This window comes from Biomphalaria glabrata, chromosome 4 (assembly GCF_947242115.1).
Source record: "Biomphalaria glabrata chromosome 4, xgBioGlab47.1, whole genome shotgun sequence".
NCBI classification, from domain to species: Eukaryota; Metazoa; Mollusca; class Gastropoda; family Planorbidae; genus Biomphalaria; species Biomphalaria glabrata.
The window spans coordinates 7,864,729-7,889,276 of NC_074714.1; the positions used below are offsets into that span (position 1 = coordinate 7,864,729).

At 37.4% G+C, this 24,548-nt stretch overlaps 1 protein-coding gene across 6 annotated transcripts in view; it reads left to right on the top strand.

Annotated features, from left to right (window-relative positions):
- Window positions 1-24,548, top strand: part of LOC106056526 (tetraspanin-9-like) — a 172,848-nt gene that overhangs the window by 119,776 nt on the left and 28,524 nt on the right. For all 6 annotated transcript variants that reach the window (XM_056026049.1, XM_056026050.1, XM_056026046.1 and 3 more), the window contains one exon: window positions 6,613-6,687. In XM_056026049.1, coding sequence (XP_055882024.1) covers window positions 6,613-6,687 — 75 coding nt within the window. The remainder of the gene's footprint in view (window positions 1-6,612; window positions 6,688-24,548) is intronic.

Genomic DNA, 24,548 nt, shown 5'->3' on the forward strand with positions numbered 1-24,548 from the left:
CTCCGTGAGCTATGGTCCAATCTCTCTAGCTTGCTCCGTGAGCTATGGTCCAATCTCTCTAGCTTGCTCCATGGGCTATGGTCCAATCTCTCTAGCTTGCTCCATGGGCTATGGTCCAATCTCTCTAGCTTGCTCCATGGGCTATGGTCAAATCTCTCTAGCTTACTCCGTGGGCTATGGTCCAATCTCTCTAGCTTGCTCCGTGGGCTATGGTCCAATCTCTCTAGCTTGCTCCGTGGGCTATGGTCCAATCTCTCTAGCTTGCTCCGTGGGCTATGGTCCAATCTCTCTAGCTTGCTCCGTGAGCTATGGTCCAATCTCTCTAGCTTTCTCCGTGGGCTATGGTCCAATCTCTCTAGCTTGCTCCGTGAGCTATGGTCCAATCTCTCTAGCTTGCTCCGTGGGCTATGGTCCAATCTCTCTAGCTTGCTCCGTGGGCTATGGTCCAATCTCTCTAGCTTGCTCCGTGAGCTATGGTCCAATCTCTCTAGCTTTCTCCGTGGGCAATGGTCCAATCTCTCTAGCTTGCTCCGTGGGCTATGGTCAAATCTCTCTAACTTGCTCCGTTTGCTATGGTCCAATCTCTAGCTTGCTCAGTGGGGGGCTAGGGTCCAATCTCTAGTATGGACGTACGGGGAGGTATCTGGGAGAAGGTTTCCATGCTGTCTCTACAAACACAACTCAGATTAAGTCGGGTTTTGAGACCAAGCCCTCTTGTTAGGAAGCCCAGCGGTTTACGCAACTCACGTCCAACATTGTTACTTGAAAATGAAGACCCTTTTGTGATCTAGATAATTTGACATCTGACTTTGTTAAAGTCGTCTTCTGGCAGGTGATTTAGATCTATGTCATCTTTTCGTCTTCTGAACATATCCACATTCCACACTCCACATTCCACACTCTGTCAGGGTTCAAATTATATATTTGGCTCTTGTTCTTGTGTTTCTTGACTTGGCTCGTTAGGGGTATGAATACTCAATTACACTTATCAATACTTGCTTAGTTACTCACATAAGAACAGTTACCACTAGATACACTGAAACTCCACCTATAGATATCCATTGAAATACGAATAATACTTTAATATTCAATATGAACATAATGAAATCAACTCTCAAATATTATTAATCAACAATCACCAGTCCATCGACTTTCATGTTATATACATATATAAACACCAGTCCAGGAAGCAACGTCCAACCTTCCTGGACCGGGAGCAAGACCTCACTAACTAGCACACTCTCTCGCACATTCAACGAAGACTTAATCACTCAGTTCATAACAGGTGCAACACTATGCATTCATAACAAGGGGATATAACAATCATACCAAAATATCAAAGTAACATTCGTTCTCGCCATACCTCCCCCTGACACACTCCACATTTCACATTTCACACTCCACATTCCACACTCCACATTTCACACTTCTTTATGAAAGTCAAGTTTCATGCTTCCATTTCATATTGACCATTGAAAAAAAAAAGATTCTTAAAATAAAAAAAAATGGAATACGATGCATTAAGATTATATTTGAGATTTCATGTTATGATAAGATTTTGTTTTAAATGGTTCCAATAAATAAAATTCAGTTTGAGTAGATTACACTTAAGCTTGGCTTATAATAATTACAATATAGAAGCACACACAGACAACATACACAAGAAAGCTACACACACACAAAAACACACTTGATGAATTGGTTTTGATGTCGCCTGATCTTAAAACAACCTTGACATTGGAATAAAGAAGTTTTAAATCTCTTTGTTCATTATAACCAGATTCTTAAAATTAAATAAGTAACTATTATCTCTTATGTCAGCGACATACTTTTCATCATAACAAATGATGTACATAAAAACAGCCATCTTTTGACAGCAGCTCAGGTATACTTACATGTTTAATTAATGAGGAGTTCAAAGTTCAATGCAATATTAAATGACTGAAGGACGTTTCACAAGGACAACTAAACTATCTGCACCAATAATAACATGAGATGCTTGCCATTGGGTAGCGTAAAGTTTTAACAGAGCCCACAAACAGACTGACAGACCGACAACAACATCATGATGGCAAAAGTTCAGGTTTGGCCAACACAAACACGGACTAGGAGGTGGGGGGGGGGGGGGTGTTCCGATGGACATTAGGGCGTCCGTTGATTTGTTTTAGCGGTGTTTAGTGCAGACGGTGCGCCATGAGTCCATTGACATTTTGCGCCCTTTCTTCCAGCTGAAGACTTCACCCAAACTGTTAGTCCCAATGAAAGTCCTGAATACTGACAAACTGTATGGACAGGACAAATGCCGACTGTTTGTCCCTTTGATACCCCATGGACAGTGACATCATTTGTGAATTGGGAAATCTGTAAAAAGGAAACAATTCTAACAGAATCGAGATGTGAAGAATATTGTACAAGTATCTGGATACCTCTTATAGTAAAAAAAAATATTCAGATGCTGATGAGGTTGCAAAAATGTAGGTTACAGTTGGGTCTCTAAAATAATTAAATATTTGTAGTAATCTTTAATCTTCTAACTAGCAAAACAGTATCAAAAACAGTATAAAAAACAGTATTAAACAATTATGACAATGATGTTACCACTTGCTCTATACCCCAAAATCTCTATGTCTCTCACGCAGTTTCACTCTCTCTCTCCCTCTCCCGCTGTTTCTTTCTTTCTCTCTCTCTCTCTCTCTCTGTCATTTTTTTAATATCCCGTATAGTTAGGTTTTAGTTATAACTGGCCTGATCTCTTGACTTGAGACATTATAGTTCAAGAATTAATAGGATCGTATGTAGTTGAAATTTATGACAAGAAACAATGTAACTGTAAACTATGCACACACACACACACACCAATTACATCGGCCAACTTTAGTATGCTAGTTTGCTTACTTGAAAATAAAAATTTTTGAAAATGTTTAAATTTTTTATTTAGGGATTTTTTTTAAAGCATGAAGTATCTTTCTTTCTCTTCAAAAACATACAAAAACATCAGAAAAAATTATACCTATAATCAAATAATGATTGTATAACAATTCGAACTTATTAGAATGGAAATGATTCTGAACTAAAACAACTGACTCTCATAAATCACTCTTACACCATGGAGTTGAAATACTTCCAGAAAAAGACGAATGACTCTGTCCTGTGCTAATAACGTCTCTTTGTTTGAACTCCGCCCATTTCTTTCTGTATCTTTTTATTAATTAAGCAAATGGAAGTAAACTGAGGGCAAACACATCTCCATAAGTTGTACAGAAAATTACCTTGTTGAAAGTAGATACTAACTTCTACAGCAAGGAGTTTCCTACGCCTGTTTAGTAAAAAATAAAAAAAGTAAAGTTCCCCTTTCAGACCTTGTGGTCTATAGGGCAGATGATGTAAAGGTCATCTGTTTCTGTGGCCTACGGTTAACAAGGGTGTCATGTGGCCAGCACAACGACCAAACGCCTTTACTTTTCCCTAACTAATGTCAGGTACCCATTAGAGCTAGGTGCCCGAGGATCCCAAATATGAAAATCCCAGTCTTCAACAGGATTCGAACCCCGGTCCCCGATTCGGAAGCCAAGCGCTTTACCGGTCAGGCACCGCGACTCTACGCCTGTTTAGGGTAGCCACTAACTTCTACAGCAAAGAGTTTCCTACGCCTGTTTAGGGTAGCCACTGACTTCTACATCGAGGAGTTTCTTACGCCTGTTTAGGGTAGCCATTGACCCCTACATCAAGGAGTTTAATACGCCTGTTTAGAATAGCTACTGACTTCTGGGGGTACCTATTTAATGATTTAAAGTAGCCACTAGCTTCTAGAAGTATCTCGCGAATAGTTTGGTGTAGCCACAGACTTCCACGAGTATCTCTTACATTGTGTTTCTTTTCAAGAGGGTTTCCCCTTGGAGATCTGAAAACCAAATAGTGTTTAAGAGTCTATCTATTTATGAGCTGATCTATGTCTGTTACACGTATGTGTATCGAAATAACATTATAATATAACGGACTCATTTTTTTGTTTCTGAAATGCGTCAAAGCGTTTCCAAAGTTATGCTATTACTGTGCCATTTTTACGTCTCGAGAGATGATCTTTTCCCTTTGCAGCTTCTTGTGTGACTAAAGAGGCCAATCCTTGATACACAGCTGCGGTCGCAGGTTGGGCATATGTAAGCACCAGGCGCCGTTGCAATTTCACGCTTCTTTCGGCTTCGGTTGTGCATGGCATCTGCACTCCGAGACCCTTCCTTTATGCTCTCTCTCCATGTGGATCTATGAAGTGCCACGTTTTCCCAGCTGCTTGTGTCGATTTTGAAGAGAGCTTCATGTCGCGTTTGCATACATCCGTATACCTTAAAAGTAAAAGCTATTTAGTGCCCTAAATTGTGCCTAAAAATTATTTCGCAAAGTTGACCATCTCGCTACAACATTTGAAAAAGAAAAATTGAAATAAATCTTCCTAAAACTTGATATCCACTTAAATATCTAAACAATGAGGATTATTCATCAAAATTTGTTCTTCCCAAACATTCACAGACAAACCCATAATCAAGGGAACATATTGTTTAGCGTTTCGCTACTTTTAGCTGACCCAAATACACTTTCAAAATCTAAGATCTGACAGGTTTCAAATGACTTTTCATAGTATCTAGAATTACGTCGGTAAAACTGTCATAGACGCTATCTACTGAGCCCACGGGTCGTGCAGTGTAAGCGGAAGATATGATTTGGTTTTCAGGTGACATTGAACTGTCTGACATGTTTCGTGAGTTAAATACACTTACACTTATCATATCAGGCAATGTTAGGTTCAGTCACAAAGCAATGGATCTATTTAGTTACATAGTTTATAGTTCTTATATAAAACAATAGCCACACAATTTTGCGTTGTGTATATGAAACGAAGTGTTAAGCATCTGAAAATAGTCAAAGAAAGCACAGACTAAGCTACTGTATCTCGAATCAACCTATCTGAAGATAGTAAAACAAAGCACTGTTTCCCTGTTCAACTCAGCTCTCTTGTTACTCTCTTGTTACTCTCTTGTTACTCTCTTGTTACTCTCTTGTTACCCTTAGAAAAATACAAATATAAAACACAATTGTTCAATCCAACTAGTAGGCATGTTCATCTCTTAAAAGCTACTATTGTTATTTTGTAAAAAAAAAAAAAAGTCGGACCATATCAACAACTCAAACATTTTAAAATTAAAGACTTTAGTTTGGAAACTATTTAAAACTCAGTAGTCCATGCTTTTCGTGTTGTTAATATAACCACAATCCAAAGAAACCCACATATTTGAGATCCTCTGTTTAATACTATTGAAAACATAAAATAGCTCAAGAAAACTCTCATGACAAAGTTCCAGGTTTGCGCCACTGGTAAGCAAACATTAAAGTTTCTTTGAGCTGTTCAGCATCACAGTAAATAGAAAACAAACTTGAGCCTCGTTTTCATAACGAGAATGAATAGTTGACCCTAAATGATCAACATCTTTAAAACCTTATGCAAGGAAGCCTTGAAAGGTTCAAAATCTCTCTTTGTAAAAGCCCTTGACAAAAACTCTACAGATGTGCTCAATGCAATTATGTCTTCATACAAGCCCAGAGTATGTGACCTTCCAGATATGTCTTAACGGAAGTCAGACATTCTGGGACATTAAAGAAAAAAGTAACAAAAAATAAATTAAAAAAACGCTTATATTGAAACACTCTAATGAGTAGAACATGAAACAAGCATAATACAAAGATCTGTTTTTAAAAAACAAAGCTTATCTATAGGGAAGAATTCCGTACTTAGATGAAATTTAAGTATTGAAACATTTTTATACTAGAGGAATGCTTCAGTTGAACAACTGCGCATAAGCGGACAAAAGAAAGAGATAGTAAAAGAATCAATTTGATTACACAAGAAACTTCAATATGTCTCATATTTAATAATGTCATTGAGCAAAAAAAAAACAGTATCAAAATAGAAGATAATTGTAATTAAGTCTTTTGTTCGATGATCTACATAATGTTGGTACTATTACATATGGTATTAGCTACTAACTGTATTTCTTACATGTTCAGTTTACCTGTTTAGTTTTACATGTACCTGTTCTTCTATCTCTTCATTGTGTGCTCAATTTGTCAGATTTTTGCTAGTTCCTTCAGAATTAGAGACTTTGAAGTCTTATCCGAGTCACTTTGCAGACAACAGGAGATGTTTATGTGCAGGGTTTGAGATGCTTACGTGCAGGGTTTGAGATGTTTACGTGCAGGGCTTGAGATGTTTACTTGAAGGGTTTGAGATGTTTATATGCAGGGTTTGAGATGTTTATATGCAGGGTTTGAGATGTTTACATGCAGGGTTTGAGCTTGGAACCACCGTGAAAAAAAAGTCACAAAACAGAAAAATATACCACAAGCAGCCCTCTATATTGCCTGTTCAATATTTATTACTGTTCAGTATTACTTGTTTGCCTGTTTAGTATGACTTGTTCAATATTGCCTGTTTAGTATGACCTTTTCAATATTACTTGTTCAATATTTTCTGTTCTAAACACCATTTTTTTTACTGTAGCGTTATAAAGAGCTCAATGTATGTTCGGTCTGTGTTCATGTATTTTTGAACGTTTGTTTCAGGATGAGAAAATGGGACTGTCAGGATGTGGGAAGTTCCTCAAGTACTCGATGTTCATGTTCAACTCAGTCATTCTGGTAAGTCTTCACGTTTAACTCAAGTCTTTGTATTCAAATCAGTCATTCTGGTAAGCCTTTGTGTTTAACTCTGTCATTCTGGTAAGTTTTCATGTTCAACTCTGTCATTCTGGTAAATCTTGAAGTTTAACGCAGTCATTCTGGTAAGTCTTCAAGTTTAACGCAGTCATTCTGTAAAGTCTTCGTCAATCAAATCGACGAGTCTGGGCCGGCTTTAAGCATAGGCAAATTCCTCTGATTGGTGAGGCCTTTCGCTTATACTAAAAACATTTTTTTAGTGAAAAAAACAGCGTATTTTGGTTTAAATCTCAAAATAGCAAAGCTCTATTGCTGTCTGTTAGACTATCTCTACGTTTTTACAACGACTCAGTGTTTCTTTACGAAAGTTTCGATATGTTTGTTAGAATGTTTGTTTGCAAGGTCATAAAGGTAAACTTATTATTTTGTTTTTACTAGTCTTTTCATTATTTCTTTTCATTATTTCTTTTCATTATTTTCTTTTCATTATTTTCTTCCTGTCCAAACATTAACAAAGAACACAGGACACACGTGACACTATAAACCCAGTTGAACGTGCAGTTGAGACAAACAAAACAGTTATCCGCAGCGTGGGGTGGGAAGGGGTCAAGTTATCTTCTTGCTTCCCTTGGCCTGTCATTGGCCAAAAGTTTTTCTTTGAGTCTCATATCTGTGTATCACAGCCTTTGTACGAGTTCTCCAGCTGTCTCTTTTAGAAACCATTTGCGTCCAGCTGTGTTCCTCTATACTAGTGAGGGCAGACTGACGTCTGGGGTGGTCTTTAGAGAGAAAATTGTTCAGTATACCCTTTTCTAAGTGGGACACGTCATTTATAAAGACATGCTTAAAACCTGGTGGAGTCACATTGTTTTGGTGGAGATACCTGAAAGGACTAAAGTTGAGTCCAACTAGTAGCCATTAGCTGACAATCAGATTAGAAAAGTAAAATGCGCTAATGAGTAATCGCTATACAGTAATTTTAAAATACCTATCTTGCTTTGACTGACATAGAAGAGAGCACCTGGCTTCAGGCGGCTTCAAATCGAGACAGCTGGAGATCATTTACAAAGGCCGCGGGATACACCAGCCCAAAAGAAAATCCACCGCAGAGGACAGACTTAGACGTCGAAAAGAGAATCTAAATCGACCACCAGCGGACAATGGTTGTGTCTGCTCTGTTTGTTGCAAAATATTTAGGTCACAGCTGATGCTTCGTACCCGCGTGAATTACTGCATTCCTCATTAATCTTCGGACTCGAAAACAAGCTTTATGATTCTTATTTATAACTCTACTTTTACAAAACCTCCGGATTCATCGGCCTCTATTTCACTTGTACAGTATACCATATGATTAAAATAAGAACACTTTGCTGCTTGATTATCGCAGGGCTATTATAGCAGCTCTAAAATATGGAACTATATCCTAAACATATAAACAAACTAGTCGGTGTGTGCACGTGTGTGTGTGTACTTAAGAGTAAAACATCTTTAGCTTACACTCACCAAGTAACCAATGCGTGACGTCACTGTTTCTCTACCACTCCCCTCCCTCCCTCCCTCCCTTGTTTTGACCATCCAGGTTCCGTTGTCACAGACGCTGATCTCCACGCGGAAACGTACAACTTACCGATAGACATCTTCTGTTAACTAGTTCCATTGTCCTATCGACAGTCCCTGGTATTTGTTGCCGATAAAGAACACAGATCAGCGTTACCCGATATGACGACTTCCTGTAGAGTACCCGTTGAGGACCACCATCTTTGTTTTGGTTAGCGCCCATGTTTCATCTTCCGTTTCGCCTGTTTTACCTGTGCTGTCCCTTATCCATCAGCAGTGTTCATTCTTTGTCTTCTTCCAACTTCATTACCTAATGACTTTTACTGAGGTAGGCCTAAAGGTCTAGTCCAACGAATGACCTAAATCTCACTTTATTTGACATTCTTGTTATTTTAAAAGAAGTCTTTAGATAGATAGATTTGGTTAGATAGATAGATAGATTTGGTTAGATAGATAGATTTGGTTAGATAGATAGATAGATTTGGTTAGATAGATAGATTTGGTTACATAGATAGATAGATTTGGTTAGATAGATAGATTTGGTTAGATAGATATATTTATTTGGTTAGATAGATAGATAGATAGATAGATAGATAGATAGATAGATAGATAGATAGATAGATAGATAGATAGATAGATAGATAGATAGATAGATAGATAGATAGACAGATAGAGAGATAGATAGAGAGATAGATAGAAAGAAAGATAGAAAGATAGATAGATAGATAGATAGATAGATAGATAGATAGATAGATAGATAGATAGAGAGAGAGAGAGAGAGAGAGAGAGAGATAGATAGATAGATAGAAAGATAGATAGATAGATAGAGAGATAGATAGAAAGAAAGATAGATAGATAAATAGATAGATAGATAGATAAATAGATAGATAGATACATACATACATACATACATACATAATACATAGATACATAGATAAAGATGGATGACTGGCTGGCTGGTTGGGTATAGAAACACAAACTTGTTCAGCAATACTTTCAATTCATCAAAAAACCGCAGGAGGAGGTCTTGTTTACCTCGAATAGCGAAATGTGCTTTTAGATATAAAATGAACAGAGCCAATAAAGCGACTTCCCAGATGGTAGCTATTAGCAAGAACCTTCCAACAACTTATAACAGTGAGACTTACCTCACGCCAACTCAATGACATGTGTGTTCACAAATGACAACATTCTGTGTCTACAAATAGTTCACTTCGTATTGTCATTTTTCTTGTAAGTTGTGCGTAATAAATATTTACATTAGTGCTGTATTTTAATGTTACAAATACTTTGAAAAAAGATCCAATGCTAAACATATAAGCAGGTTGGGAGAGGAGCTACATGTCATTTGTTTGTGACATCTTCTTAAACTGGACGCTTTTCTTCTAGTATATTAATGAATAACACTAGCTTCTCAGACACATTCAAACTGTTTTGTTCGCTAGAGGTCTCTGTACTCCAACATGGCTCTGAAATTGGGACACAGAACTCTTGGGCTGAAAGAAGAATTCAAGACTTTGAGAGTAAATGCCACAACAAATTTCTGGGTATCAGATTCCAGGGAAAGAAGACAAATGAGTTTGTACTTTTACAAGCCAACCCTCTGTCTGGCAAAAGGGAAGAACTCCTCAATAATGGGAAGAGACAAAAGCTGAACTGGTTTTGTTATATTGTAAGACATGTTTCCCTGTCAAAAGTCATTCTTTAATACACAGAGGAGGGACCAGGAGGGAAGTATCCACACAAAAAAAGTCGGCTGGTCAAGGTAAAACAATGGATCGGCCTCTTTCTTGATACTGTGGGATGCGTGGCTACCTATGAAGGGTGCTCGAGGTTCGACACTCGACTCGAGCAGAGTTGTGTTTACTGAGCGACTAAAGGCAGCACGGAAAAACCTTCTGCCAGGTATCCCCTTCCTCCCATTGGTCCACAAATGAGACTGTACCATACCGCTCTGAGCATGCTATAAGCATGAAAGTAGCGCTATAAGACATGTCTTCGAGTCCGAAGATTAATTAGGAATGCAGAATTTCCCGTGGCTACGCAGCCCAGCTTTGACCTACATATTGCTCCTCATCCAGGGCAAGCATAACCATTGTCCGCCGGTGGTCGAATTTCTTTTCGCCGTCTGCGTCTGCTATATAAAAGCTATAATTATCGAAAAAAGTGTTAGGATTTGGTTACCCGAACTGTTACAGAGCACCCATACGACGAAAGAAAAAGGGACAGATGATGATAATGATGATGATGAATAAACAATCACCTCTTTTTTCAAGTTTCAAGTTAAAACAAAAAAAGTCAGGAATTGGAACTTGTGACTTTTCACGTTCACCCATTGGCTCCCGTTCCCCAATGTACAAGAGATGGAGTCATTCGAGATGTCATCAAATATCTATAGAACCCTCTCGTGTAATACAACCAACGTAATTGCTACGTCTGGCTTTGCCATTCTCTAGATAGCGTGGACATTGTCAATTATTGTTTACAGAATTTGTATTGTGTTAACCGTGAAAAAATGCTAGCTATTTTAAGTGGTCTGAAAGCATGCTGGGATGATGCGAACTTGGGTCTAGATATAGATTATTGATCTAGTAGACTTTCAACATGTTGATATATTTCAACAAATTCTTGAAGTGTTTTTTTTTTTTAAAATCAGGTTAAAAGAAATGAGTTACTACGTTCTTTCATATCTTTCGGTGGCTTAAATGAAAAGTGACAAAGGGAGACAAATCTGACTGACGTCAAGCAGGCTTTATGTCATTCTCTCCCCTTATCAAGTGCTAGCATTATTCCCTGTTTCGAGTTAAGCTAATTATCCCCCCAAGAGTAAGAAGTGTATTCATCTTGCACTCTATAGGAAGACAATATGTTTTCATTGTTCTGTGAAAAGGAAAACATAATTGGTGTTTGTATTTCACCTATCTCAGGATTTCTTGATTTGGTCTCTGTTGTTGAGATGGTAAATAGTTTTAGTTTCAGTTTTTAGGAGGCGCGGTGGCTGAGTGGTAAGGCGCTTGGCTTCCGAACCGGGGTCCTGGGTTCGAATCCTGGTGATCTTCGGGCGCCTCTGAGTCCACCCAGATCTAATGGGTACCTGACATTAGTTGGGGGAAAGTAGAGGTGGTTGGTCGTTGTGCTGGCCACATGACACCCTCGTTAACTATAGGCCACAGAAACAGATAGCTGTTACATCATCTCCCCTATAGACCACAAGTTCTGAAAGGGTAACTTTTCCTTTTTTTAAATATTTTTTTTTTTTTACTCTGGATAGTTTTATATAGAAATTCATAGTTTGAGAACCTTTTGATATCTTGGTATATGTATTGTTGTCAGTAGCAGGATATCTTGATTATTTGGTTGTGTCCATAGACATAAATAAATATAGACTGGCCGATTAAAGAGTTTTATGGAACGAAAATTTGTGACTTGCAATTTTGTGTACTTTATTATACAGCATATATGAGCAGTATAAAAGTTAAGTATTCATATCTATTTCAGCTATAACCTATATAAGTATTACATTATTTTCACTAGTGTTTTTTTTAAATCTCTAAGACTGAAGATCATGCAATTTTTCAAATTCGGAAATCCGAATACAATAGATATACATGTTTTCAAGTTACATGAAGCTACTTCCTTCGGCCAGTCTATATTTAGTTATGTCTATGGTTGTGTCGCATATTTGATTGCTATGATTGCTCATTTAAAAGCACTACTATACGACATGTCCTCTGTATTATGACCCAGGGTTATATCCCTTGAAAGTCAATGTTCAGAAGAAGATTACTCTCTGTTGATCTTTCTCCATTGTTATCATATTTCTGTGTTAAGATCAGACAACTATTCTAATCGTAAACTTTCCGCAAGAAATGGGCTGTTAGATTGCTTGCAGGATAGTTCCCGGACTGGACGCAACTCAGTTAATCGTAGCCCAACAGATTGACGATACTATTTCAATCTCAGTAGTTCTAAGTCTCGGTCACAGCTAATGTTTGTAGTTGTTAGTTTTATGTGAACTCGGACTTCTAATCACTCTACCAATAAATGGATTTAGATTTCTGTGTTGAAGAACTTTCTCATCTCTCTCATTCTTCTCCTCTCATCTCCTATGTGTTTGCAATCTCTTTCATTCGCTCTTTTCTAACACTGTTTCTCTCTTTCGCTCTGTCTCATTTTCATTTCCTTTACTCTTTATCTCTTTTTTTTTTTCACACAATCTACTCTCTGCTTTGATTACATTTTCAAGCTACTAGTATATATATTTCTTTCTCTCTCTCTCTCTCTTTCTCTCTCTCTTTCTCACTCTCACTCACCAAGCGCCTCACAGGTCAAAAGTACAGGAAAGATCAATTATTGGTGGTACAACCCAGCAACTAGATTAACGGACCGATGTCGGTTACATCATTTAGATGTAGCACTGTGACCGCAGTAACATAATTACAGTGCTACGGGCAGTCGTTGTAGCAGATTTATAGTACTTCAGTTGTAGCGGGGAGAGAATGGAGACTAGAAGAGACAGACTAGAACTGTGAATGTACTGTGGTATTAGCTGAAGTAGGTTTCTATAGGAATTAAACTGCGTGAGTTTTCTAGGTTTCTGAACTTAAGATTTAATAATAATGATAATAAAGAAAATAAAATAATAAGGGCAGCAAAAGCGATTATGGAAATTAACTAAATTAACAATATCCCCTGTTGCTATATGAACTTAACAAACATCTTTGAGGCCCTAAGCATCCCTAAGAAGATTATCGTTGCGTGGGCGGTGGTGCTACAGACCTGCCACATCACCAGACAATTTCTTAGTGGACACTGTTAAAAGAAATATAATGACATTGTTTCCCTCTAACGAATTTCAACTCTGGCAGTATCAGGGAATGAATATTAGCTATTTTGAAAATAATAATAACAATAATAATAATAAAGGGACTACGATGAATTTTGTTTCTCTTTAACGAAACTCGAATGAATACTCGTTCCTTTTTTAACATAATAATAACAGATTTATTATCCTGATGGACATTTTTAATTACAATAGCGCATTACACACAACGATAGATTATATACACAGAACAATACACACTCATACCACAGTTTCATCCCAGCTTAAGATGCAAATTATATATTAGAAATTTCGGATTTTTTTGTTCAATGATCTACTCGAAAACAGAGTTCTTGTATTGTATTTCTCTGTGATGGTTAATTAGAAGTGTGTGCAACCTTGACCTTTTTATTAAGTGAGAGGTCACGTACATTGTGTTTGTTTTTCTACAAATTACTATTTATATGCATTCTATTGCATGAGTCCACCCAAATCTAAAGGGTCTCTGAACGTAAAGGCGGTTGATCGTTGTGCTGGCCACATGACAACCTGCTTGTTAACCAATGGACAAAGAAACATATGACCTTAACATCATCTGCCCCATAGATCGCAAGGTCTGAAAGGGAACTTTAATTTTTACTTTACTATTCCATAAACTCTACTTACTAAATAATATTAAGCTTCTTTCTTCTAAATCAGTTGCTTATTAAAGTGATGGCATCTTCATTAGATGAACATTTCTGTTCTCAAAACAACATTTAGTTGGGAGTTCAACGTTGTATAGTCCTACTACTTGAACAGATTAGAGCTAGGTTACCAGACTTCCTTCAAAAGAAGGACATGTCGTCTTCTAACTGGTCATTATCCACCGTAAGACAGGCATTGGTCTAAAAGGTGAAAATGTCTGGCTTTCACCCTGCTGTTTACTGCGATACCATTTAATCAGTCAATCGAATTCACTTCTTTAAACCTTCTTAATTAAACAAGCGAACTGATTTTAAATAGAAGAAAGATGACTAATTTATTAACAAACTTGTTCATGAGCATCTAATATAAACATTACAATGTAAGGAGTATGTATATATGTATGCATGTATTTATGTATGACGTTTATAGAAGTCAAATGCGTTTAACCAAACTTGGCATGAATGTTCCTTAGATAATAGCGGTGATCTTAGGATATGTAAAGTTACCCAACAACAGGAGAGTTTACTAGATTTTTTTTCAATGAGGCATCTTGACATAGATTTTAACAATTAAAACAGTATATATGCCTTATGTTATATCACAAAACAAAAAAAAAACAGAACTACAAAAAAAAAAAAAAAGGAACAAAGCCGAAAAAAAAAGAACTAAAAAAAAAAACAACCCCGGAGAAATCCGGGTTAAAATAGCTAGTATATATAAATTCAAAGCTATTTATAATACACTTATTACGGAGAGGTGAGCCTAAGGGTCTGGCGCTTTATTTTGCTTTTTGCATTTCCTGGCATTACCCTATCTCTGAAAGAACGTATATAGGCTCTTATTGAGTCTATGAAAAGCATTCTTGACTCTTTAGACTAAGTTCCATCTGAAGATGTCGTGCTTGAGCTTAAAATGTAATGTTAGTGCAGATGTTGCAATATTGAGAAAAGTCGCTTCATCTCAAACTTAAACACTAGTTATACAGTCTACAAATCATTATAAAATTAGTTTTTTTTTTAAATCGTTTCTCTTTTCTTGTTTACTTCTCTTTTCTAAAGCTTTGTCCTCTTTTTTAAGGCTTTGTCCTCTTTTTTAAGGCTTTGTCCTCTTTTTTAAGGCTTTGTTCTCTTTCTAAGGCTTTGTCCTCTTTTTAGAGACTTTGTCCTCTTTTTTTCGTCCTTTTCTGGACACGTGGACTTGTCAAGTGACCCAACTTGGCGGTGATTGGAAATGTGGTTGCATCGTTGAGAAAAGTGCATAGATCTAAAAGAAGATTATGTCGAGAACTTTTCATTATTTTGATAAAAAAAAAAAGCTACTCGTTTAATTGTTAGGTCGAAAACGTTTCAGATCGATCTCCTTAAGTTACCAAAGCAGTTTTGTGTGTGTGGAAGAGCATTAGAAAAGTAGAATTCAAGTAGATCAATAACATGATCACAATAAACGACATAGTCAGACGGTACATATTAGTATAATATCGTTTAGGCAAGAGGATTTAATAAGTTGATGTTCCATTTGTAGACTATCAATGCATACAAAAGAAAGGGACAAGACTCCAGGCCTCTATTCCTTCCCTTGCTGGGTCACGAACGGAACTGATTAGATCCAGGGGCGGTAATCAATGAGAGACCAACACAGTCCTCACCGTCCACAAATCGAATTGAAATGGAAGAGGGACTCTAAGTGTACTTGCGGTCAGTCTGTGATCCCTCCTGGAGCCCCAGACCGTGATGTAGCTGGGGCAGGGTGCCGATATTGACTCTCCCCGGGGGGGGAATGGGGGAAACAATCCGGGAAACTTTTGATGCCCCAAAGTCGTATTAAGTCCGTATTTAGACCCTACGTAATAAGTGCGACTGGTCACTAAAAAAATACCAGCGCCAGCTCTTAATCTCGCGTAGCCTCCCCAGAAAAAAAAAACACACTTTTTTTTTCTTGTGTAGACCTGACCCTTGTACTTAATTAATTAGCTTGGTGTTGGTAAACAGAAGTGTTGATTCCAATTCCACCTCCTACAGAGGAATAGAGAGGCAAAAAATGCCCAGGACGAGATGAATGCGAGCAGAAGTGTAGCCAGATTTCTTTCCGTTCTCTCCGTAATGACCTGGTTTGAGGTAAATAGGGCACATTTTCCAAATAAGTATGGCGGAATAAGCCTCTTTGACAATCAACTAAAATCCATTTTAAAAAACAGTGGTTTTCATTACACTTTTTTATGGCTCTGAGACCAGGATGATTTATAGAAGCCATCTAGGGCTTCTTAAAGTTGCCTTTGCTTTATAATAGGCAACGCTGGCTAGACCAATAACCAGTGGCGTAGCTAGTGTATATGATGCCTGGTGCGGTACCTCATCTTGATGCCCCCCCCCCCCCAAAAAAAAATAAAAACACAAAACAACTAACTAATTAATAACATTGCAAAACCTTACTTTTTTTTCAAAATAATATGTAGGCCTATTCATTAATCAAATGTTGTTAATTCTTTCATGACCTTAATGACCTTTCATGACCGCAGCATTATCATAGCCTTTATGTCGATGAAGTCAACAAAAGACTCATGAACCTGCACCTTGTCATTCTCCATGACAACATACCGTAAAATTTGGGAAATTTGATCCAGCTTTGAGATTTCAGGTGTACTGTCAAATTTAATAGAGAAATATTTGGCTTGTTTTACTTGCTGTATGATTTGTTTTTTTAGCGTGATCCCCCAATATTGTAATACATTCATTTTGTATTTGTGGAGACATGTATATATTCGATATGGAACAAAGCTTAGTTCGAAGCACATGCTCCCTCAAGAGTGGATCGTACTTTGATAGTAATTTTACTAACTCTCCAGGTTTTCGTCTCTTGTATAATCAAATCTTGGGCCTTGTTGTCAATATTGTTCCCTACTCTCAGGCAAACTTCAAGTTCCCTCCAAGCAAGCGATGACTGAATGTGAGCTCTGCTGGTCTCATGTTTTTCTATTTTCGGGGATAACCTCCACCACTCATTGAATCCATCTTTGGATTTAAATGAAGATTTGGTACTTGATCTTGTTGAGAAGAGCATGCAGGGGAAGCAAAATAATAATTTTTTTTTTGGCGAATAACACATCCACTTTCTAAGAACTTTCTCGCCGTTTGACATTTGCCGGAAAAACCAAGCCTTTGAAAGCTTTCTAGCCTTTCCTTTTGCTGATTCTTGATGTCTATACGCCTCTCTGAATTGACTGTCCATACGCTGAACTGTTTCAGATCCTTGAGTGAAAAGGTGTATGCGAATATTACCTGTGATGACATCAGGCCAATCTCCAATGTCGTTCAGTCTAGAGTTTATTATCCTGCTTTCTGTATTGTTTACACTGTCTGATGGTTCAGCTTCTTCAGTATGAATTTTTGAGGACATGCTTGTGTGCTGTCCTTTAGTCTCTAGAACCTGCGGTATTGAAGTATTTTCTTCTTTTCACGATGTCGGCCTCATCCTTTTTTTCTGAATTCAATGATAACCGTCTCATCTTGCTTTGTTGCTTTTAATTGTTCAGTTAATTCATACCCATTAACAGCTCGCCTATAGTCGGTGGACTCTGGCAATGATGTGACTTGAAATTGTCTCGATGCTTCTTTAGACTTAAGAAATTTAAGAAACGCACCTCACTGAGGTCAAAGAAACTGCTTTATGCGGATGACATTGTCCTCTGGTCAACCGGCAAGAAAGCCTACCAAATACAGGCGTCATTACAAGCAGACCTCCAAACCATCTCCTCGTATTGCGACAAATGACAGATTCAGATAAACATTGCCAAAATGACCTGGTCCCTGTTCAGCCTATGGATCGACATTCTTAAGGCTCCATTCGAGCTTCAACTTAGTGGGCTGCGACTCCAACGTGAAAACACGCCAAAATATCTAGGGGTGACCCTGGATAGAAAGTTGTCAATGCTCCAGCACGTCCAGGAAGTTGAAAGAAAAGCCTCGGAGAAGTTAGTGTTACTAAGAAAGCTGGCCAGCACAAAGTGGGGTGCCAAAGCTTACATGCTACGCACATTGTACTTAGGGGCAGTCAGATCACACATTGAGTACAGCTCAAGTATAAGCTAGTAAAACTGCCCTCGAATCACTCGACCGAGTACAATCACAGGCACTAAGGTTCATTTGTGGCACCTTTCGGACAAGCCCAACAAACGCTTCTGAAATCTTAACAAACGAGGCCCCTTTACATTTAAAGAGGGAGAGGGCGGTACTTACAGCCTATGGGCGCTATAAAAGGGGCGACAACATGTACCGTGTGTCCGAAATAAATCTAGTAAATTAGAGTCAAACTGTTCTATAGCTTACAGTAGTTTAAGTTTGTTCGTGTCCATACAATTAGTCGTTTTTACTGAAAAGCTCACGGAAATAGGAAATTAATACACACTGGGGGAATCTTGGTGCCCCTCTCCACTTGGTGCCCTGTGCGGCCCGCACCACCCGCACATTGGTAGCTACGCCACTGCCAATAACCATGATTTATTAATAATATCTATACTATCCAGTACAAAGTAGGGCGTATGTATGTAAATGCCGAATAGAAATCAAGACCGTTTGACCAATCTTGATAAAACTTGGCATAAATGAATCTTTGAAAAATTATTACTTTTGACTATCAAAACAAAATCACGTCTTAAATATTCCTTGCGAATAGGCAGATCCGACAGGGATCCGACTCCTACGGGGGCCGCCTCTGTGTTTGTGTGACAACACAAACTCTCTTTGTAATCTTGTATATTATATGTGAATATGTCAGCTAAACGGGTAAACCCCTTTTCACACTCTGACACTCTTCTTTTATTTTCGTCGCAAAATGAAAAAAAAATGTGACGAGAGCATTTCCCATGTTTGACAGATATAAATCCCATCCACTAGATCAGTAGTACCCAAACTAAGGCCCGCGGGCCATATCCGGTTAGTTTACAATATTGAAAAGAGAATACATTTATGGGAAACTGTTTGAATCTTTGAGTTCAAGTTTTCGCTTATTTAGTCATTGCAAATTTTGGATCTCATAACTTATGAAAGATAGAAATCTCTATATGAAACGGTGTCACTAGCCCATCAGTTCAATGAATTCCTTGTCTACGCCTCTGAGATAGGACTTCCTAGACACGTTAGAAGATAGTTTGGCACTAAGTACGCTACGCCCTTTTTTTTAAAGGCTATGACAAGTATTTTACCTGGTGACATGTATTTTACCTGGCGTGTTTTCGGTGCAGAAATGCACTGTACGAGTTCATTGGATTCACTCCCTCCTGGGATGTTACATATTTGATCTAGTTCTAGTACTTATGTCAGGAAATGACGCGACCAGGAGACAAGGGTACTGTAAGCTTAGTATAAGCACCATTATATTATCTTTTCAACTTTATACATTCTACAAAATGCACACTCAAGGTACATTTATTTTCGAGTTCTTGGCGCGCATTTATCTTAAGTTGAAATTAAAGTGGGTGTGGTTGATTGATCATTAATCTTGTTTTGGCAAGTAAATGAACAGAATGCTGTTAGCAAATTTTCCTTCCAAAAAGTCAATTAGCGAATCAGAGCGCCAAAAGCGTTCCCCCTTATCCCATTGATTGTTGGGAAGGATTCTTCCCGACAGAAGTGGACCGGGAGCTTTTCACCTCAAGTACTGTCTGGCAACTCCACAATAGCAGCGGCCATTAGTACGATTGGGATTGAATCTTGTTGAGACCTAAAGGAACAGACTACCAACAAGACTACAAGCTTTTTCTGAGTCTTGTTTATACCATGATGAATAGAATACCAGATAGACCAGCGTCTCTCATCTTGACCTGCACATTAAACTTTAAACTAAATCGACACCGCTACCAGAAAGAATTAGGCTTGCGGGTTTTTTGGTTTAAGAGTTAACAAAAGAACATTAAAAAAAAAACTCTTCACGGATCTCGAAAACGGCTTTAACGATTTTTCTAGAAATTAAACAGATAATCTATATCTTTGGGGCGAATAAAAAATACCATGGTATCTGATTGGTCACTCGGTGAAACATCTGGTTTGATCGTTATAATTTTTCAAAATATAATCATCTTAAAATTCAACTCTATTGTGAGCACACGTCAGCGGGAATTCCTGGATGCGTTCAATAAAGAGTTGAATATATAAATAGACGTTTAGGAACATTTTGCGCACCGTCTTGTGTAGAAATGGTTAGTTTCAATTAAGTTGTGACAATATATAAATAGTTATGTAATACTCATACAATATTAGTGCAATATCTCTTACTAGATCCAGTATTTTAGTCGAGAGACTACTGGCTTTGATGTATCCAAGTCAGTATCAATTTGAATTGTTGATACTCTTAGTAGATTTATAATGGGCGTAACCAGCTTTTTTTTTCTGGAGTGGTGGGGAATTAAAGCGGGTTAAAGATTTTTTATTTTTTTACAACGCTTATACGTTTAAATCTATCAATCAATAGTCAATACGATCTAGGTAATCGATCTTTAAAAAAGTCCTCAGCTTTATAAAGGAGGAATAGTCTTTAAAATGTGTGTGTGTGTGTGTACGAGCCAGTGTTTGTGTTGTGTAGGGTTTTGAAAAAAAAAGTGTAATTAATTAGAAATACATATTTATTATGATGCATTATGTGGTTTACGTTAGGGACGCCCACCTAGTTTGACTCTTTAAAAAAAAAATTAATTAAATTGCAGCTTCTAAGATCTAAATCCTTAATTTCTTTCTGCCGGACTAATAAAGCGCCACCCTCTCCTGGCTCTGTGTTCTTGTTTATTTCCGAACCTTTTTTTTTTCTCTCGCTGTCGTGTTTTTTTTCTTTTTCTTTCTGAGATCAGACATTTAATTAAAAGAAGTGTGTTTTCACCTTTTTTGTCTGCATTTTGATTTGTTTTTTTAATTAAGAGTACAGACTAGTAGAAACGTTGCGATGTAGTTCGTACTATGTAATAGCTATAAACAAGCTGGTTATTTGTTAGCCAAAAGTGGGTCATTCTACCTGGTGGTAATGTTACTTTCACCTTCACCTATCTCTTAGTCTTTTTTAGAACGTTGGGACGCCACCAATGATCTGTTCACCATCTTTTTCTATTCCTCTCCGTCTTTTTCCTTGACTGGAATCTCTTTCAATGACAGGTCAGTCCCATTTCTTGATGCTGTCTTTGCTTAACTTTCTCGGTCTGCCTCATCTTTTTGCCCCTGGGACTGTTCCCTGAAGGATGGTCTTCGCGAGCCCCGGGTTACCTCGTGATATAACGTTACTCCCAAGAAAATCTCTCTATTTGTAATCATGTTCATCCTCTTCGTCTAGCAATGCTGTAAAAACCTAGGTTGTCGTTGCCATGGAAAAGTAGCAAGCTGTTTCTCTCAGCTGTTCTGTACTGCCAAACAGCGGTTCATTTTTTTATATTCATTTAACTCTTTCTCACCTAAGTGACGCTACCATCGTTGATTTGACCTCGTTAAATTAAATTAATGTTTGATTTTATAAACTCGACTTTTTGTGTTATAGAAAAAGAGCATGCATTCCCTTAAATTCTGAGCCAAATAAAACTTTTCTGATGACAAACAAGAAAGCTATTCAAGCTTAGTCGGGGGGGGGGGGGGATACTAATGTGAAAATGAAGAATTCCATCGGAATGTTGAAAATAATTACGGAGAGAAAGAGTTAAATGTCATTTTTTTCAGTACAGACAAATAACTTCATTTTAATGTAGTTATTTATTTATTTATTTCCAACTCCATTTATTAAAATTGAAAGTCTCTGTCATCCCATTGTACAGCTAGTCGTGGTCCTGTTACAACACTGGACAGGGCCCCGCCCACTGCTAAGGCCGCCTCTGAATGTATGATATAATATGGAGGACGTAATGAAGGAAGTACAAATCTGATTTTTATCGGATGTTGGATTGTGAAAGATTAGTAATTAGACTTTCGGATTATCCAATATCTTAATGTTTAATTGTTTACATCTGCTACACATTGCTTACCGACTGTCTCATTTCCTGTTTATTTCAAAACCTTTTTCTAGTCGTCTGCAATTGATCCAGCTTCCGTTTTTATTTCGGAAGTCAGCCATTTCTTTTCCCCTAATATTGTAGAACGGCTCTTGTTATACTGAAGGGCGCACCACCACCATGTAAAGAAAGGGGGGGAAGCGGATTGCAGATATAAGGGGCACAAAGGCGTGTATTTTTAAGGATATAAAAAACCCTTGTGATTGTCGAAGTATGTTGAGTGATAAAAATCGGGCCCGTTACAAGACGTCTGCTTTGTTGCATTCTCTAAAAGTACTCTTTTTTTAAAAAAAATACATTTACTACTATTGGACAAACGGAAGAGTTTATTTATTCTTTTATTTACCTTAACTAACCTTAACCCTAACCCAACCCAATTTTCAAAATGGAGAAACTAATTGACATTATTTTTATACTAATAGCAAATTATCCATTTTAGACCTTGCAATCTATAGAGCAGATGATATAAAAATCATTTATTTTATGGCTAATGAGGATGTCATGTGGCCAGCACAACGACCAGCCGCCTTTACTTATCCCAACGAATACGAAATTCCCTGTCTCCGCCGAGATTTTAACCCGAGACTTCTCGGTTTGCAAGCCAAGCGCTATACCACTCTGCCACTATACACCTCCAATACTAGTGAAGACTATCTTATCTTATATTATATAATACAGACGTTACTTCAAAAAAGAAGATGATTACGTCCTATTAGAAAATAGCAAATCTAAAAATATGCACAAAATTAAAACACTGTTCATTTGTTTTGTATACATTTCATCTTAGTTTTTTTTATTTCCTAATCCGCATATACTCTGATCTATGCTAATAAGGTTTCTCCAGGAATCCATGGTTAATGATTATTGCCCCTTTGCATACAAATAATTTAAAATAGCTACATTCTACGCCAGTCAAGGTAAATACACAATTTGCATTTGCGTCATCATTTCCTGCGTCCATGGCTTTCTGTTTTCATTATTTTGTAATCTGGTTCTCAACAAGCCTTCTGTCAGGCTCCACAGGAACATGTGAATCTGTAAATAAATACATACAGGTTTTACAGGTGTTTTAATTTCAAGGGTTCTCACTCCTTAGGGTGCAATAAAGTTATTCGACTCTCTATCTCGCCCTTATTTCTCTGCAGAAATAGAATGAAAATGCGTGGTGGCCGAGTGATAAGACGCTAAGCTTCTTATTTGGGAGTTCTCAAGTTCGAATGACAGAATTTTAGGACGCCCCTGATTTCACAGACTCTAACGGGTACCTGGAAAAGTAAATGCCGTTGGTCGTTGTGCTGGCCACATACCATCCTCGTTAATCGTTGGCCATAGAAACAGATGTGCTGTAAGTCATCTGCGCTAATAGATCGCAAAGTCTTTACCTTTTTTTTAACTTATTATAATCAGATGCAGCGACCCAGTCCCGCGTCTTAGGGGGGCCCAAATATAAAGAGAATCCTTTTGTCTCTGTCAGCCCATTGTACAACTATTCGTGGTCATGTTACAACTTAGCACTGCTAAACCCGCCTATGAATTTATAATATAATATCCATATTTGCGAAATTTCGGTAGTGCTATTATAAAAAAAGAAATTAATCTTAATGTGATTAAAGATGATGCGATCGTACAATAACTGGAAACCCCTTGACGTCTTCATTGAAATATCAGCATTGTATTAGCCATCCGAGTCTCTCACGCTGATACGATCAGAATCTATTTTTTTCTGATGCCAAGTGTCATAGTTTGACACAATGGTTAATGAATGTCTGTTCAAGTTACCAGTTAATAAACAACAAATGTTGACCTTAAAGTCAACAATAGATAAATAACAAATACAACACTCACAGACATCCAAACACACATACACACATCCAAGCACACACACACACACAGTATTCTATTTACATTCTAACTTTTTACAAAGCTTATATCAATAATTAACTCACTCTGTCTGTCTGGTAAAAAATGTGTACACGTTATTTTTCCGACACCGATTCCCGGATTAAGTTGAAATTTCACACAGTTATTCCTTGTCATAAACAAGACATGAAACAATAATAACAAGGTTACAAAGACAGTTTGAGTGGAGACACAAACTCAAAATTGGCCCCCGAAGTGGTCAACCCAGGCAGGTAAAAAGGCAGGTTTCAATATTTTCAGAAAGAACATCAAAATGAAATCCTATCAAAGACAAATGACAGAGAAGAATGGAGATAGAAGGTTGACGGATCTTATGTGGTGCCCCATCGTTCCACAGACCAAAGGATAGGTGAAAGTAAATGTGAAGTTAGATGTGATCCTGGCCTAACTAATGTCTTATAATGAATATATAATTGCTCTAATTGTTTTGTAAAGGGACAACCTCTTATTCCGCAAGAAAAAAACATTTCCTTAAAAAAAAAATTATTCATTTAGTTCTGTCTCTCATCACTTCTGTAATGCGCTGCAGTTCACGTTATCATATGAAAAACTTATTATTAATTGATGTTTTAAATTATGTCCAACTTATATGCATACTAAATAGATTTTTTCTCTTAAAAAAAGTAAAAAAATTTTGTTGTGTAAATGTAGTAGCTAGTATAACAGAACTTATTTGGACTTAGCAATACACAAGTAAAAAAAAAATATTTTTTTTTGACAAAAACTCTAAAACCGTTTGCATAAATCTGTTTAAAATATGGTAAATGGTCATCTCCTCCTTTCGGGGACCGCTAAAAAGGAATCAATTTGTCCATTAAATACTGGTAATTACTTATTTTGTTT